The sequence below is a fragment of the Carassius auratus genome, unplaced genomic scaffold (genome assembly GCF_003368295.1).
Source record: "Carassius auratus strain Wakin unplaced genomic scaffold, ASM336829v1 scaf_tig00216633, whole genome shotgun sequence".
Taxonomy (NCBI): Eukaryota; Metazoa; Chordata; class Actinopteri; order Cypriniformes; family Cyprinidae; genus Carassius; species Carassius auratus.
Genome location: NW_020528670.1, coordinates 7573 through 25361, shown reverse-complemented (window position 1 = coordinate 25361; position 17789 = coordinate 7573). Strand labels below are relative to the sequence as shown.

The following is a 17789-nucleotide window of genomic DNA, read 5'->3' as shown; positions in this document are numbered from 1 at the left end:
TTTAGTTTTAATAATATTTAGTGTCACTTTTTGTTATTTGCATGGTGACAAATGGTTATTTATGAATATTCATTATTGCTATTAAAAGTTGCTAATTGTATTTTTAATTTTTTGGTTTAATGTTTTATTTTTTACTGTAAATTATCGTTTTTTATTGATTTCCAACAGATGATATAAAGGTACTGATCAAATATAAACTACAACAAAGAAATGTCAAATATAGAGTATAATATAAATAAATTGATCTGTTTTCATCTGTAAATGATGATCGATCGCGATGACGTCGGCGCGCGTGCGTCCCTCTAATAATAGCTCCGTGCGGAAACCTGCGGCGCGCGCGTAGCACCAGCGGACTGGAGGACACGCGCGGCATGTGAATGATCCGGTCCGACGCGCCGCTCGCATCGCGACGCTGGAGTTTGAATCCGACGGCCGCTCGACGCGTGTTTACCGACGCTCAGTGCTGAAGGTGAGTGAATGAAACGCCGCTGCAACATCTGGACAGAGGAGAAGGATGTGATTGTTTGTTATCTGCTGTGGTTTAGTGTGAGTGCAGTCATCTGAAGGCTGGGTTATTGAGGAATACTGCTGCAGTGATGATGGTGGAGTCATGTACCATAGTAATACCATGTTATCTGACAGCGCGTGAACACGATCACGATTCTCTTCCCATCTGAATCAGTCATCATGCTTGAGCTGTGTTCTGTCAATAATTTAAACGAGGTATTTGTGTGGAGCTGTGAAGTGTCAGGACTAACCAGCTGAACTGTTAACCCTTGCTGGCACGAGGAAGAGCTGTGAGGTCAGTAGACTTCAGATGACTCAAATCAGAGTATGGAGGAAAAGATCTTTAAATGGGATTCTGGACTGAAAACTGAGTCTCTATATCGTGCCGTTATCATCAGTCAGTGGTGGTTTATGGTCGTCTGGTCTGGTTTGAGGTGGTTTTCGTCTCTATATCGTGATGTTATCATCAGTCAGTGGTGGTTTATGGTTGTCTGGTCTGGTCTGAGGTGGTTTTCGTCTCTATATCGTGATGTTATCATCAGTCAGTGGTGGTTTATGGTCGTCTGGTCTGGTTTGAGGTGGTTTTCGTCTCTATATCGTGAAGTTACAATCAGTCAGTGGTGGTTTATGGTCGTCTGGTCTGGTTTGAGGTGGTTTTCGTCTCTATATCGTGAAGTTATCATCAGTCAGTGGTGGTTTATGGTCGTCTGGTCTGGTCTGAGATGGTTTTCATCTCTATATCGTGATGTTATCATCAGTCAGTGGTGGTTTATGGTCGTCTGGTCTGGTCTGAGGTGGTTTTCGTCTCTATATCGTGATGTTATCATCAGTCAGTGGTGGTTTATGGTCGTCTGGTCTGGTTTGAGGTAGTTTTCGTCTCTATATCGTGAAGTTATCATCAGTCAGTGGTGGTTTATGGTCGTCTGGTCTGGTCTGAGATGGTTTTCGACTCTATAACGTGATGTTATCATCAGTCAGTGGTGGTTTATGGTCGTCTGGTCTGGTTTGAGGTGGTTTTCGTCTCTATATCGTGAAGTTATCATCAGTCAGTGGTGGTTTATGGTCGTCTGGTCTGGTCTGAGATGGTTTTCATCTCTATATCGTGATGTTATCATCAGTCAGTGGTGGTTTATGGTCGTCTGGTCTGGTCTGAGGTGGTTTTCGTCTCTATATCGTGATGTTATCATCAGTCAGTGGTGGTTTATGGTCGTCTGGTCTGGTTTGAGGTAGTTTTCGTCTCTATATCGTGAAGTTATCATCAGTCAGTGGTGGTTTATGGTCGTCTGGTCTGGTCTGAGATGGTTTTCGTCTCTATATCGTGAAGTTATCATCAGTCAGTGGTGGTTTATGGTCGTCTGGTCTGGTCTGAGATGGTTTTCGACTCTATATCGTGATGTTATCATCAGTCAGTGGTGGTTTATGGTCGTCTGGTCTGGTTTGAGGTGGTTTTCGTCTCTATATCGTGAAGTTATCATCAGTCAGTGGTGGTTTATGGTCGTCTGGTCTGGTTTGAGGTGGTTTTCGTCTCTATATCGTGAAGTTATCATCAGTCAGTGGTGGTTTATGGTCGTCTGGTCTGGTCTGAGATGGTTTTCGACTCTATATCGTGATGTTATCATCAGTCAGTGGTGGTTTATGGTCGTCTGGTCTGGTCTGAGATGGTTTTCGACTCTATAACGTGATGTTATCATCAGTCAGTGGTGGTTTATGGTCGTCTGGTCTGGTTTGAGGTGGTTTTCGTCTCTATATCGTGAAGTTATCATCAGTCAGTGGTGGTTTATGGTCGTCTGGTCTGGTCTGAGATGGTTTTCGTCTCTATATCGTGATGTTATCATCAGTCAGTGGTGGTTTATGGTCGTCTGGTCTGGTCTGAGATGGTTTTCGACTCTATAACGTGATGTTATCATCAGTCAGTGGTGGTTTATGGTCGTCTGGTCTGGTTTGAGGTGGTTTTCGTCTCTATATCGTGAAGTTATCATCAGTCAGTGGTGGTTTATGGTCGTCTGGTCTGGTTTGAGATGGTTTTCGTCTCTATATCGTGAAGTTATCATCAGTCGGTGGTTTATGGTTCGTTTGGTTTGAGATGGTTTTTGTCTTTATATTGTGATGTTATCATCAGTCTGGTGGTTTATGGTAGGTCTGGTCTGGTTTGAGGTGGTTTACGTCTCTATATCGTGAAGTTATCATCAGTCAGTGGTGGTTTATGGTCGTCTGGTCTGGTCTGAGATGGTTTTTGTCTATATCGTGATGTTATCATCAGTCTGGTGGTTTATGTGTGGTCTGGTTTGAGATGGTTTTCGTCTCTATATCATGATGTTATCATCGGTCTGGTGGTTTATGGTCGGTCTGGTCTGGTTTGAGATGGTTTTTGTCTCTATATCGTGATGTTATCATCAGTCTGGTGGTTTATGGTTGGTCTGGTCTGGTTTGAGATGGTTTTTGTCTCTATATCGTGATGTTATCATCAGTCTGGTGGTTTAAGGTTGGTCTGGTCTGGTTTGAGAGCCGAGTCACAGGACAGGAAGTAAAACATCGCTCTGAAGAGGGAAGAGGGGAAAGTCTGGCTTTGAGCAAACGCATGAAATATTCATCATAAATCTGTCTGATCCCTCTGGGTTTATGATTTCTGTTTGTGAAGCTGATGCTAGAGCATTGCATACTAACCAAAAACTCACTTGTGTCTTGTGTGTGTTTATTAAGTCTAAGTCATTAACAGTGATATATTTCTTTAGAAAACTGAATTAAATTAGCCTGTCATTTGGTTTTTTTATTTTAATCTTCAGTGGAATATGCTTTAAAGGGACGGTTCATCCAGAATAAGGTCATTGCTCTTTTAGCTTTAAACCTGTGTGGCTTTATTTTTTTCTTGAAGAACATAAAATAATATATAAAACGACATTGGACCCCTTTGACTTCCACTGTTGGGACATAATGTCCAAATGTATTTTGTGATTCACAGAAACTCATACAGGTTTGAAAGACATGAAGGTGAGTAAATGATAAAAAATTGAACATTTCTGGGACTGTTGTTTTTTGGATGCAAATCTGAACGGAGCCAGTGGTATTTTATCAGAAGTGATGTTTAACAGTTGAATTCAGCCTTCATTATCACCATCATCTGTCACTGAATTGTTAATTCAGTTCATGTTTATTTCTGCCTTTCACAATTTATGATTGAAAACAGCTTCTCAGAAATGTTGGTTTCAATGTTTTTGAACCCTAATAATCATGCAATCGAGCATTAAATATAGAAATATCCTTTAATTAGCCAGAAGTGGCATTTCCACATTCTTTCCTCAGTCTGATGTTAAATTTGATGCCTAGTGTGTTTGATTATTTATTTATTTTTTAACCTTACTGGAGTCTTAAGGTTTGAATTATTGAGTTATTTGCATTTGTGGTGTTTATTTTTTCGATGCATGTTTGATTTAATTTCCTTTCATCAGTTAATGATATTTTGGCTGCATCCAAAAAAACTGAAAAATGCTGCCTTCGGAGGTCGTATTCCAAGGCAGGAAGGCATCAAGGCACGTCCGAATTCAATGTTAGCTTCAGTTCCTGTCTCCTGAGATGCCTTCATCTGGCCGATTTTTGAAGGCAGCATAGATGTATCCTTCACTGCCTTTGATATCCCACAATCCTGTGCATTCAGTTCCATGACAGTTAAGCCAAAAAATAAAGATGGCGTCTGAAAGTTGCGTTCGGTGGTCAGTTTGTGTGTAAATGTTTGTTTTTGATCAAAGTTTTCCACTTTTGATGTCATTTCTAGCAAGAAATTAATATTGCAGTAATGAAATATTCACTTCGTTATCACCAAAGCGATCTATATTTTGCTGTAGATCATTAATCAATTACTCCACCTAAGAAGCCTGTCCAAAATCTGTTTCATTAGGTGCCCCCGTGCAAAAAACGCTGCCTGCAAAGTCATCGCCTGATATGACGGCGAATCAGCAAGTGACCTGCCTAAGTTTTGGGATGCAGCCGGGGTCATGTTTGGTTCATGCTGTGGTTGTGTGGTGTTTGTCTTCCTCTAGTGGTCATGTTGAGTGTTTGTGCTCTGCTGCTGCTGGCGGCTCCTGTTGCTCTCGGCTCTGACTCGGACGCACAGAGACCCCGACACGACTCCAACCTGGAGATCTGTATCCTCCTCAGACACGTGTGTGTGTGCGCTTGTGTGTGTGTGTGGTTTCCTGAACGTCTCCTCAGATAAGCGTCTGTTCGAGAGCAAGAGGAAGGATCAGCTGAACGCACTGAAGAACCTGGTGGAGCTCAACGACGTCAACCAGCAGTACAAGATCATCGACATCATGCTGAAGGGCCTCTTCAAGGTGTGTGTGTGTGTGTGAGAGACACTGAGTGTGATGGAGCTGATCTGATATGTGTGTGTGTGTGTTCAGGTGCTGGACGACTCTAGAGCTGTTCTCATAGCCGCTAACATGCAGCCGGACGATCCGTTCCCACTCGACGACAAAATCAAAGAAGGTGAGAGACTCTGGCTTTATCACCATTCATTTCAGACATCTGTGTGTGTGTGATGTGTGAGTGCTCAAAACTATGGGAGCACGTTACTGTCACATGCTGAGTCTCTATTAGAACATAATCATGACAATAAAAGTTGACATCTCAAGCTAAAACATCTTAATTGTCACACGTTAAAATGTTTTGTCAGTTTTTTTAATACATTTTTAATACAAATTGAGTATGTCATATTTCTATTTACTATATCATAATAAAAATAAATTAAAATTAAACTTTATTAAACATATAAATTGCAAAATTAAGGTAGTGTCTTAATTCTGATAAATGATAAATAATAAATTAAGATAAAATGTACTAACTTTCAAGTACAATACCATTATTTGTCCCCCAGTGGGGAAATTAGTTTTACAGCATAGGAGCACACAAACTTACAAACACAAATACACATAGTTTAATAAAGAATCAAATAAATATAATGCGCATTCTGATCAAATAAAAATAATGTGTAAGCTACCTTACCCTCCTAGCGTATAGAAGAGAGACAGCAGACGGAACAAAGGAGTGTTTACATCTGTTTGATTTTGGCAAATGGGAGTCTGAGCAATGAACCTGATGGTAAAAACTGAAACTGTAGATATAAAGGATGAGAGAAGTCAGTCAAGATAGAGTTTGCTTTCTTAAACAGATGTTTTTCGTAAAGATCCTGTAAAGTTTCTTGTGGAAGCCCTATAATTTTACTACTGACGCTAACGACCTTGTTCAGTAAGTTCCTCTCTTTCACCCTCAAGGATCGAAACCAACAAACAAAGGAGAACGTAATAATAGACTCAATAAAAGAACGATAAAACAAAATCATCAAAGTAGAGTCAACCTGGAATTTAGATAGTTTTCTAAGACAAAAAAGACACTGCTGGCTTTTCTTATGGATGGAGTCAGTATTTTTCTTAAATGTCAGCTTGTTATCGAGGAAAGTGCCCAGTGGTGGACAGTAACGGAGTAGCTTTACTTCGTTACTGTACTTAAGTACATTTTTCAAGTATCTGTACTTTACTGGAGTAGTTTTATTCTGAGCTACTTTTACTTCACTACATTCCAAAGCATAAAATCGTACTTTTTACTACACTACATTTCATAAAACATATCGTTACTCCCTATAATATATCACGTGCTCCGACACGCAGAAGCGGTGTCTGATTCATCATGAACGAACTGAGTCTTTTCAAAAGAAACTTTTAAATCGGATCGCGAATCGCACCAAACGATTCGTTTACGAATTAGAATGATCCGATTGCAGCTGTTCTGGAGTCGACCACTCACTGATTCAAATGAACCGTTTAGTGCGAGTCTCCAGAAGTAAGAACCGGGAGATCTTGTGAGCGCGCGTGCGTCTGATGTTGCTAAATGTAAGTTATTAATGTCGAAATTGTGGATTAATTATTGTAACTGAAAATCATATTTAGGTCAAAACTGTAAGTTGTTTAGGAACTAAATCCATTGTAAAGAGTGATTTATTTAAGCCCACTCAAATGCTCGAGTGCAGAAGATGCAGACACATCAATTTTAGGTAAAAAAAAAAAAACAACAACAACAACAAAAAAAACTTAAAATAACACAGATTAAATACAATAACTCATGCACGTTCAAATTCACCGCTGCCGTAATGTTAACAGTTTTATTAAAATGTCCTTTGTGACGTTTGTTTTTATATTGTTTATCGACAGTAACGTTATACATATGTATATTGTTTGGATTAACTAGACGAGTAGACAGACATGAATGTTCATCGTACTGAAAATAAGTAAATATTGTTAGCTGATGCTAACTGTCTAGCTAATAAGCTTGTTGGTGCTAAGTTGATGTAATTTTTATAAATAATGTCCAAATATTTTTATTCAGCCACCTGGTGAAAATCAGATGGTCATCTCTGTTTTCTCTCAGGAACATCACAGTGTAAGCTTCACAGTGAACATTACTCTCGTCAGCGTAGTCCATATCAACAACAAAAATATATCTTGACTCCATATGGTGGTTATTTTGGAAAAAATTCCAGGTATTTTGAGCAGTAGGATTATAACAAAATTTGCTAATATAAAATTAAATTAAGTAGCCTATATAAAATTGCAAACATCTATCTTGCAGTACTTTTTTACTTAAGTACATAAAAAATTGAGTACTTTTGTACTTTCACTTGAGTAAAATTGAAAAAGGAGTACTTTTACTTTTACTGGAGTAATATTTTACCATATGTATCTGTACTTTTACTCAAGTACTTGATTTGTGTACTTCGTCCACCACTGAAAGTGCCTAAGTACGTACAAGACTCTACCGATTCGACTGTCTGACCATCAGTCACTATAGTGTCAGGGGAAGGCTGAGCACGTCTAAAATCAATGCACATATCTTTTGTCTTTAAAACGTTTAAGGATAAAAAGATTCCTGACACCATTTTAAAAAGTAATCAATCACAGGACCATGCGACAGGCTCACTATGACTGTGTCATCCGCAAACTTCAATATATGACGGTTTTCAAAACTACTACAGCAGTCATTTGTGTACAATATGTACAGCAAAGGAGAAAGAACGCACCCTTGTGGTGAACCAGTAGATGTTACAGATAGATCAGAAAATTTGCCATTTACTCTGACTCTTTGCGTTCTGCCTGTAAGAAAGTCCAAGATCCAGCCAACAATACTACCTTCTAGACCAAAGCTATGCCATAGTCTCTGAATTAGTAGATGAGGCTGGATAGTGTTGAAGGCAGATGAAAAATCAACAAACATCAATCTGACATGGTTGTTTGGACTGTCAAGGTGCTTACAGATGTAATTCAACAGAGTTATGGTGGCATCCTGAACACCTCTCTCGGTCCTGTACGCGAACTGTTCAGTAGTTTTCAGCAGTTCAGCTTTGATCAGTTTTTCAGTGACTTCATCACTAATGAACTCAGGGCTGTAGGCCTAAAGTCATTTAATGATTTGGGATGTTTAGATTTACCAACAGGGACTATAGTAGACTGTTTCCACAGATTAGGCACCTTCTGTTGAGACAAGGATAAATTAAAAATATAATTAAAAATCGGGCCTAATTGTACAGCACAGTTGGAGAGTAATCGACTACTGATATTATCTGGACCAGCACTTGTTCTTATTTTACAGTGTTTAAAAGTTTTAACAACAGAATATTCATCAAAAAAAAAGGGGAAAAACATTGTTTTGATTCCAGTGATGTATTTCTCAGCGTCATTATTTCATTATTAAAAAAATGCACATCGAATCTGGAGTAAAATTTGTTTAGCTCTTGTTTTTCTATTTGTTTAGACCCTTTTCTTTACATTGTCAGTCAAACCGACCATAGACCTGATACTGTCCCATGCTGAACCCATATTATTGTTGCTAAGCATGTCTTCTAATTTTCTTTTATAAGATAATTTAGCTCTCCTGATTTCCCTTTTAGTTTCCTTATGAACAGACATTAGCTCAGTAGAATCTCCCTGTTTAAAAGCCTGTTTCTTTGTATTTAGTAGGACTTTAAGTTGTCTACTTGCCCAAGGTTTACTATTATGGTCAGCTGAGCTGAGAGGGGGGAATGAAATTGATTTATATGCATTTTTGATGGACCCATAACACTTGTCTAAAATCCTGTTTTTCCTAGTGGGGCAGGAAACGTACTGATAAAAGCTTCTGAGAGATTTGTCCAATGAGCAATGATTACAATCTCCTAAAACCAGGTTAGGAGCATCAGGAGATAAAGACTGAAGTTTATGCACAGACTGAGAGATGAACTCTGAGGCGTTTTCTTCATTCGCCTTTGGATGAACGTAAACGACAGTAATGAAAATCTGTGGGAATTCTCGAGGCAAATACATAGGGCGCATGGACAAAGAAAACAGCTCCACGTCCTTGGTGCAAAGTCTCTCTCTCACTATAACATTTTTACACCAGCGTTCATTTATGTAAACGCATACTCCACCTCCGCATGATTTCCCGGTAGTCGTGGTCGCTGAGTTTTGACGCGCCTTAACAGCCCAGAGTAGATGTTTTATATCAAAGATGTAGATGTTTGATCAGTACAAAAAACAAACTAAAACTAAAACGAACTACTTAACCGAAAAAAAGAGAAAAACTACAAACAAAATGAACATGCTACCCACTGCTGCCGGTCGCTGCGTACGCATTAAGTTAATATTATGATAAATAAAATCATTTTTACTTAGACATTCATTTTGACTTTACATGGCAAAATTACAAAACTCTTCCACTTAATTGATGTTTTTTTCTCATAACTTTTTATTCAAAATTTCTTCTATTTTTCGCATGATTTTGAATTCATAAGTGTTAAATCATAATAAAAGTATAATAGTATACATCAAATGTAGGATAAGTCATAATTGTAACATAAATCCAAATCAATAGATAGTCACAATTATTTTTTTTGACAGAATTAACTTTATCAGATTTTTCCACATAATTACAAAGTTTTATCACATAACTGTAACTTTGTCATAATTTTGTGTTTGTCGTGAGTATAATCTTATAATTTAGATTTTTCATTTCAGTTTTTTGTTTCATAATTTTGATTTGTTTTAATATTAGAATTTTCTACTTCACAATCACAACTTCTTATGTCATAATTTAGACCTTTTCATTCATAGTTCTGATTTTCCAATCTCATAATTATGGTTAACCAAAGCATGAGTGAGTTATAGTTGGCATAAATAGGCTTCCATATCAAACCCTCTCAATACACTCTTAATTCAGGTGTATTTCTTTTGCACAGTCTTCTTCAGTTTCAGCAGTCGTTTGTTCCTACAGGAGATGATCTGGTGTTATTTCTGAGTGATCTCATGCTGTAGTCTCGGTCACAGTGATATTGAGACGGTCGATCTGTCTGTGTGTAGCGTACTCTCACGTGGTGGAGAACACGGCGTTCTTCGGAGACGTGGCTCTGCGTTTCCCTCGTATCGTCCATCACTACTACGATCGTAACGCGGACTGGAGTCGTCTGCTGCGCTGGGGTCTGCACTTCTGCAACCAGACGGGCGTCTTCAGCGGAGGAGCCCATCAACACGTGCTCACGCTGGTCAGACTGAGGCATCATGGGATTGACATCACACCGCATACACTGAAACATGAGCTTTAACGCTGTGTGCCTTTGCTTCAGATGTCACAGGAGCTGGGGATCACAGAGAGATCGGCAGACTTTGTAAATCCGTATCGCACCGAACGAGACGACGTGAGTCACACACACACACACACACACACACACACACTGACTGACATTACTGGGTAAAGCCAGTAGACGGCAGTAGAGCTTCAGATGTTGAGCAGAAATCACAGAAAATTAAACTTAATGTGTTTGATTTCAGTTTGCAAAGACTTCTACTTATTTGGTCTTTTATATTGTTCAATTATCCACAGGTTTATTTTGACTCTTGCGTTGATAGTTTTGTCTGTGTTTCAGGTGCTGCACACGGCCGAGGCCTTCCAGAAGATCCTCCGTGAGGAAGATAAGAGGAGGAGGAAGGAGGAGAAGAGGAAAGACATCCGGAAAGGGCCGCGGATCTCTCGCTCTCGCACCGAGTTATAGATCTGACTGAAGATCAGCTGTTTACACTCAATCAGGGAGCCCTGCTGAATCTGTCACGGGCACCGTCAATGTTTACAGGATCCAGATTCACAACACTTGAATCTGTTTCTGACTCTGATTTAGGAGGATCTTCATTAGAGCCACTGCTGGTGATGAGAGTGTGTGTTAGGGGAGGAGTCAGAGTGGTGGGAGGAGCAAGTGTGGGCGGGGTCATTATAGCATTCTGTGTAGAGGGGGTGGAGTCAGACTGATGGGAGAGTTATCAGTGGTGGGCGTGGTCTGAGTGGGCAGGGATTGGAGAGTGGGCGTGGTCAAAGTGGGTCTGTGTCTTAGATGAAGGCATTTTGAACACTGATATTACAATATTTAACACTTGATATGTTTTGTTTATATACATATGAAATTAAGTTGTTTAGATTCAATATAAATGCTTAATTGTGGGTACTTTATAGTCTAATAAGAAAATTGTGGGTAATTCATGTATTTCTGCTTTCTTTAGAAACTATAATTCATGAAAAGAATTGTATATTGTCAGTGAGTGTGTGCGTGAAGGATGAGCATTGATGATCTGATCTGAGATCAGAGCTGCACAGCTGTGAGAGAAACTGTTTATGAATGATATCAGTGTGAATGTGTTTCTGATTCACTTCTGTTTCTCCAGCTGCTGAAGTGAGACGATCATCTGAAACCGCTTCAGTCTGAGACGCTTTCATAGAGGCTTTATCGATCTGTTCATGTGACTGTTATTGAAATCTGTGCAGCATCAGTGGGAGATTATTATTGACAGAATGAATAAAGTCTATTTAACAGACTCTAGGAGTGTTTATCTGCATTTTCGTTGGTTGTATTTAGTTTATAGCACATGCATTTATTATGTTGGCTTTCGGTTCATCATTATTGCTATTAGCTACAAATCAAGGATGTTTTGAAGAATTAATGATTAAAATATAAAGAAAGTGATCACGCAGGAACCGGCCACAGGAAAACAGCATTGCAACAGGGCAGGGCCTACCAAAATGAAACTAAATATAAAGGATGAGTGTGTTTGTGTTGCCAGTTTGGGTTGTTTTTAATTGATTGTGTGGTAAATGTGCAGTATTTGGTCTACACTAAGCCCACTTCATCTTATGTATATGGTATTTTTCTAATAAAATGTATAATATGTTGTTCCTTACAATTAAAATTTCCCTTATCTATATTAAAAAGCTATATATATATATATATATATATATATATATATATATATATATGTAGAATTCCAAATCCTTCAAAATTATCTTGAGTAAATACAATGAAAACAAATAAAGATGCAAAATGGTTTCTTATGAGATATGCCTTACCATATTTAGCCGCACGTGACATCACCTTCCAATGTCAGTAGCACGGAGATGACGCACCTTCACTGGGAAACACAGGAAAACAGGTTCCTGCAGTGAGGAGGAGCGTAAAATAACAACAACCAAAAGTGAAAGAAACCTCTCTCGAGCCTTACCTGACGAACTCCTCGACATGACATGTTTCATTAAGAGTGAGATTTATTAATGTTTTGTACTTTAATTGTTTTCTAAGGAGCCTTATATTGGACTTGATATCTGATGTCTGGAGATGGCGGAAGGAACTTCAAGTAAGAAATATCTTATTATTATATGGACTTGTTGACATGTCAATCGCCATTTTGTATTTGTTCAAATAATGATTTACAGTCTTGTTTAAGGATTTTTTTTTTTTTTTTTAAGTGTAGGCTAGCTAAATACTCTTGCATTTGTTTGTTCTATTATAGCGTTTTCTTCTTCTATCGGAAGGGAACGCCAAACAGATCCTATTGTCAAAGCCAATTAATTGTCATCTCATTGATAATATTTATATAAAATACATATATATATATATATATATATATATATATATATATATATATATATATATATATATATATATATATATATTTGTACAAAAGTTACTTATTTTATTCCTGGTTCAAAAACTCGCGTACTCTGTTAATGCGCAGTGTTTAACCTACAGTTCCTTTTCTGCATGACGTCGCTCATTGTGTAAAAACACGAAGTCATTTTTGAGAGACGACAGACTAAAATACTTTCATTTGCGCCTCTCCCAGTCTTGAAAGTAGGCGGCTGCAGTGAGGGAGGAGTGAAAGAAGTGCAGTAAAAGACAGACTGACCTCTCGAAGTGAAGATCCGAGATCAAAGGCCGGATATCGCGTCATTCACGCTGCTGATGTATTTTGTTGCTATATGATTTTTCTTACCGAGGTCACACCTAAAAAATTTCTTGTCTTAGGACAACTTTGATGAATTTTTTAATCCACTTTAAATGTTTACTTCTATACAAGGACGGCAACAGCTTGTGAACAATATGACACTTAAAGAGCAGGTCATATGCTTTTCATTTTATTTTAAGTGGCCTAATATTGTACTAGAATCCCCTACAACAGGTTTATAAAACATTCAATTCAATTCAAGTTTATTTGTATAGTGCTTTTTGTTATACAAATCATTACAAAGCAACTTCACAGAAAATTAAGTTGTAGATTTAGCTTATAAGTGGTGACTGTCAGTTTATGTGCATATGACAGGATTTTAAGAAAAATGAAAACAAGAATTCAAAAATGAATCAGCCAGATGATGAACATTATTAACAGCAATTATTATGTGACTGCATAGTAAGTAGCAATATTTGTTAGTTACATCTCTTCTCAGGTCGTCTGGATCCAGACTGGAGCTTGTGTAAATCCTATGTAAATCCTAAAGAAACAGTGAAACAAATGGAGACATAATTAGTGTAGCTGCTGTTCCAAACAAATACAATTAATTAGTTTAACCCAAGCTAAAGAATAATAATGTGCATTTGATCAGATGCAACTATGCTCACAATTTAAGAGATACATTATTTGAATGCTTGGCAAAAGAGATGTGTTTTTAATCTAGATTTAAACAGAGAGAGTGTGTCTGAAGGCTATTCCAGAGTTTGGGAGCCAAATGTGAGAAAGCTCTACCTCCTTTAGTGGACTTTGCTATCCTAGGAACTACCAAAAGTCCAGCGTTTTGTGACCTTAGGGAGCGTGATGGGGGTTGTAACGTGGTATGAGGCTAGTTAGGTACGCAGGAGCTAAACCATTTTGGGCCTTATAAGTGAGTAATAATATTTTGTAACTGATACGGAACTTAATAGGTAGCCAGTGCAGAGACTGTAAAATTCATCAGAAACAGATAACATGTTTCGTAGCTTGGCAGTGTTTCTAAGATGGAAGAATGCAGTTTTTGTAACATGGGAAATATGATTTTCAAAAGACAAGTTGCTGTCTAATATAACACCCAGATTTTTGACTGTAGGGAAAGTAACAGTACATCCGTCTAGATGAAAACTGTAGTCTACTAGATTCTGTGAACTGTCTTTTGGTCCAGTAAGTAACATCTCTGTCTAATCCGAATTTAATAGGAGAAAATAATTGGTCATCCAATCTTTTACATGTTTAACACACTCTGTTAGCTTAGATAATTGAGAAGTTTCATCTGGTCTCGTTGAGATATATAGCTGAGTATCATCGTTATAACAGTGGAAACTAATCCCGTATTTTCTAATAATATTACCAAGTAAAACTGGCAATGAGATGCAGCCTTGATCTGATGCCAGAAGCAAGTCATTTGTATTTTTATGAATTAGAAATTCTTCATACAGATAATTTTTTTAGGAAGGAGCTCAATTGAGCAGAGACAACTATTTCAGAAATTTTAGACATAAATGGAAGATTTGAAATGGGCCTATAATTTGCCAGTTCCACTAGCTTGAATGGTTTTTGGACATGACCTTAAGATAACGACGAGTTAATAATATTGAGAAGATAACACTGACATTGTAATCTGTTGTGATATGGTACAGAGAAGAGTTCATGAGCAAGTTAGCAGCGAGCGCTACCATTGACAAAGCTTGCTCTTTTACATAAAAAAATAATATAGTGATCCAATCCGTTCTTAAAATGATGACATAAAAACATTGTTTAACACTTATTTTAAGTCAAGTCACTTTTATTTATATTGCTCTTTTAACAATACAGATTGTATCAAAGCAGCTTTACAGTATCAAATAGGAAAAAATGTGTCAATAATGCAAAAGGACAACAGTGAACACCCAGTTTGCAGTTAAAGGCAGTTCATTATTGAAGTCAGTGATGCCATCGTTCAACTCAGTTCAGTTTAAATAGTATCTGATGATTCTAACTGATGATGAAGACTTGACAGAGCAGCCATTTAGTCTTAGACAGTGTTGTAGGTAATTACATGTGGAGGTTTTAGGTATAACATTCAACATAAATTTAGAAGTAAGAAATTACTCGTCATCCATTAGTTTTTCAATTTGGTATGTTTCGCCAGACTGCAAATAAATATAGAGCTGAGCATCATCAGCATAACAGTGAAAGCTAACACCATGTTTCCTGATGATATCTCCCAAGGGCAACATGTAAAGCGTGAAAAGCAATGGCCCTAGTACTGAGCCTTGAGGTACTCCATACTGCACTTGTGATTAATGTGATACCTCTTATTTCAATGAAGAGAAGTATGATTTGAACCATGATAAAGGATTGTAATTAATGTCAACAATGTTTTCTAGCAGAGAAAAAAAAAAAAACGGTAATAGATGCGGATGCAAATGCTAATGTGCTGCACTCACGGTTTTGCAAATGAGTACACCACTGCCTGCAACATTATCAAACACAGATGACACTTTAAAATAAAGATGTTTACTGCCTTCACATCAGAATCCCTATTTGGATGCCTAAAGACACTGATGTTTAGTTGAAAGTTGGAAAGCACCTTCTAAATGTTGAGCAAAAAGCTAAATAAGACATCAGTAGCAACAAATAAAAAATAAAAATATACATTTAAAAAAATGTTCAATTGGTTTACCTTGCAGGTTTGAACTTGTTTTTTTGTTTTAGAGCAACTAATTTTTCTTATACTTTGCATGCAATAAGAATGACCACTTGACTTGACTTGAGATATCATAATTCTTTCAGAGATGTCAGCGATCAGCTCCAGTTCAGATGATCCAGTAATCAGGATTCTTCTGATGGGCAGAAAGGGCTCTGGGAAAAGCTCATCTGGAAACACCATACTGAGAGAAAGAAAGTTTAAAGTTCATGTACAACAGAACAAGCATGAAGCTGAAAATGAGTTTGTTGAAGATTTTGAGGGTAAAACACTTATTGGTGGGAAGCAGGTGCATGTGATTGCTTGTCCAGATCTACTGGATCCAGATCTGAATGAAGAGCAGCTGGAGGAACTGAAAGAGCAACTGGTCTCTCGATGTGCAGCAGGTCTCAGTTCAGTTCTGCTGGTTGTGCCTTTAGTGAGAAATGTGGAAAATGAGGAAGAGATCTTGTATTATATAAAGGGTTTATTTGGTCCTGAAATACAGAAGTACATCATGATTCTGTTCACTCATAGAGATGAACTAGATGATCTGGGTGAGACCACTGAAGCACATCTACAAAGCAATGATCATGCTGATCTTCAACAGCTGGTGAATGTTTGTGGAGGAAAGTTTCACTGTTTCAATAACAAGAGCAAATCAGATGATCAGGTACAAGAACTACTGCAGAAGATTGGAGGAAGGATGGAGGAAAACAGAGGGAAATTTTGCATGGAACGAATGAGGAGGAGAGCAAGCAAGGAAGCTCCTGATGTCATTTGTAGGTTTTTCTTCATTATAAATTATGTTAATAATACAAACATTTGACAATATGTTGACTAGTTTGTTGCACTGATCTAAAGGGACGAATACACTGAGACAGATTTATTAATGATTTGATCTTTCTGTTCTAGTTTCAGGAGAGTCTCCAGCCAAATCTTCAGAGTTGACCAATGTGATTCCTGAGCGCAAAGACCAGATCAGGCTGGTTCTGCTGGGAAAAACTGGATCTGGGAAAAGTGCCACTGGAAACACCATCATCGGCAGAAACGTATTTAAATCTTCAGCCAATTCAATATCTCTGACCAAACAGTGCAGCTCAAAAACTATTGAGAGGATGGGTAAAAAGATTACAGTGATCGACACACCAGGACTTTTTGATAATAAACTCAGTGAAGAGGAGGTTCAAACTGAACTATTGAAATGCATAACATACTCGTCTCCTGGACCGCATGCTTTTATTATTGTCATTAGAGTGGGTCGATTCACTGAGGAGGAGAAAAATACAGTGGAACATCTCAAAGAAGTGTTTGGAGAACAGATAGAAAAATACACCATGATCATCTTTACCCACAAAGATCAGTTAGATAAAGACAATAAAACCATTGAAAACTATCTACAGAATGCTGATCCAGATCTTCAGTCCCTCGTTCACAGCTGTGGAAGACGATTCTTCTGTCTGAACAACAACTCTGCCAGTTTCCCTCAGTTTAAAAACCTGATGCGTAAAATAGAGATGATGGTGGCAGAAAATAAAGGCTACTTCAGAAATGAAACATTTGAGGGAACAGAGAAATGCATTCAGGAGATTCAGAAAATGAAATTACATGAGAAAATGGAGCAGTTGGGTTTAGCTGCAGAGTCTCAGTGTGAAGAAACCCATTTATTCAAAACTCATGAGTACATAACAGTTCTAGTCAGACGGTTGAAGGTGACTGGGGATGAAATGAACACCATAAAGGAACTCGAGAGACAAGGAATCACTAATATTGAGGCAGTAGTACATGTGCTCCGAGCCACAGGAAAACAGGACATGTGTGGAGTTCAGTGAGAGACTCAGTCATAATCAGACATACAATACAAAGCACTTTTTTAAAAACTTGTAAATAAAACAATATGATACATATATGCTTTTGTTTAATTTAGCCTAGATTGATATAGAAATTGGGTGTTCGTCAACAATTGCATGTGGTCAGAGTTTCCCGTATTTACAACGCCTGTAAAATAACCTACTGGAAGTAGGTGTAATGGGACGTCCCGTATAAGAACTGACCATTCATTTTTTCTACTTATTAGAAATACTATGTTATTTTGCTTGCTAAAGTGTCATGATTTTTCATTTCTTGAAAATGCTGCAGTAAAATGGTTTGAAATAAGGTGTGCAAATATTATGGGACGTCCTGTATAAGAACTAACCGTTAGCTTTTACTGCATATTAGAAATGGGGTCTTTCTATAGCCTTCTAGGCACAGAAATGTGAAGTGTAATTAAATGTAAGAGTGTGTGTCCATGA

The 17789-nt window shown here is 37.9% G+C and overlaps 2 protein-coding genes and 1 long non-coding RNA gene across 4 annotated transcripts; 2 read left to right on the top strand and 1 right to left on the bottom strand.

Annotated features, from left to right (window-relative positions):
- The first annotated feature begins 300 nt into the window (after positions 1-300).
- LOC113098743 (coiled-coil domain-containing protein 134-like) lies at positions 301-11657 on the top strand. 2 transcript variants are annotated; one of them, XM_026263776.1, is made up of 8 exons: positions 301-469; positions 3467-3495; positions 4542-4646; positions 4714-4835; positions 4905-4989; positions 9885-10066; positions 10148-10219; positions 10448-11657. In XM_026263776.1, the coding sequence occupies exons 3-8, from the start codon at positions 4547-4549 to the stop codon at positions 10571-10573; spliced, it is 687 nt and encodes a 228-aa protein (XP_026119561.1). In that variant the 5' UTR covers positions 301-469; positions 3467-3495; positions 4542-4546; the 3' UTR covers positions 10574-11657. The 2 variants fall into 2 exon arrangements, with proteins under 2 accessions (XP_026119561.1, XP_026119560.1); XM_026263775.1 differs by lacking the exon at positions 3467-3495.
- LOC113098744 (uncharacterized) lies at positions 10033-12782 on the bottom strand. Its single transcript, XR_003289194.1, has 3 exons — positions 12750-12782; positions 11914-11975; positions 10033-10159 (listed from the first exon to the last, which is right to left on the bottom strand). It is a non-coding gene; the product is annotated as an uncharacterized LOC113098744 (long non-coding RNA).
- On the top strand, positions 11943-17367 carry LOC113098742 (GTPase IMAP family member 8-like). Its single transcript, XM_026263773.1, has 3 exons — positions 11943-12197; positions 15603-16277; positions 16411-17367. The coding sequence occupies exons 1-3, from the start codon at positions 12179-12181 to the stop codon at positions 17325-17327; spliced, it is 1611 nt and encodes a 536-aa protein (XP_026119558.1). The 5' UTR covers positions 11943-12178; the 3' UTR covers positions 17328-17367.
- Positions 17368-17789: the final 422 nt, after the last annotated feature.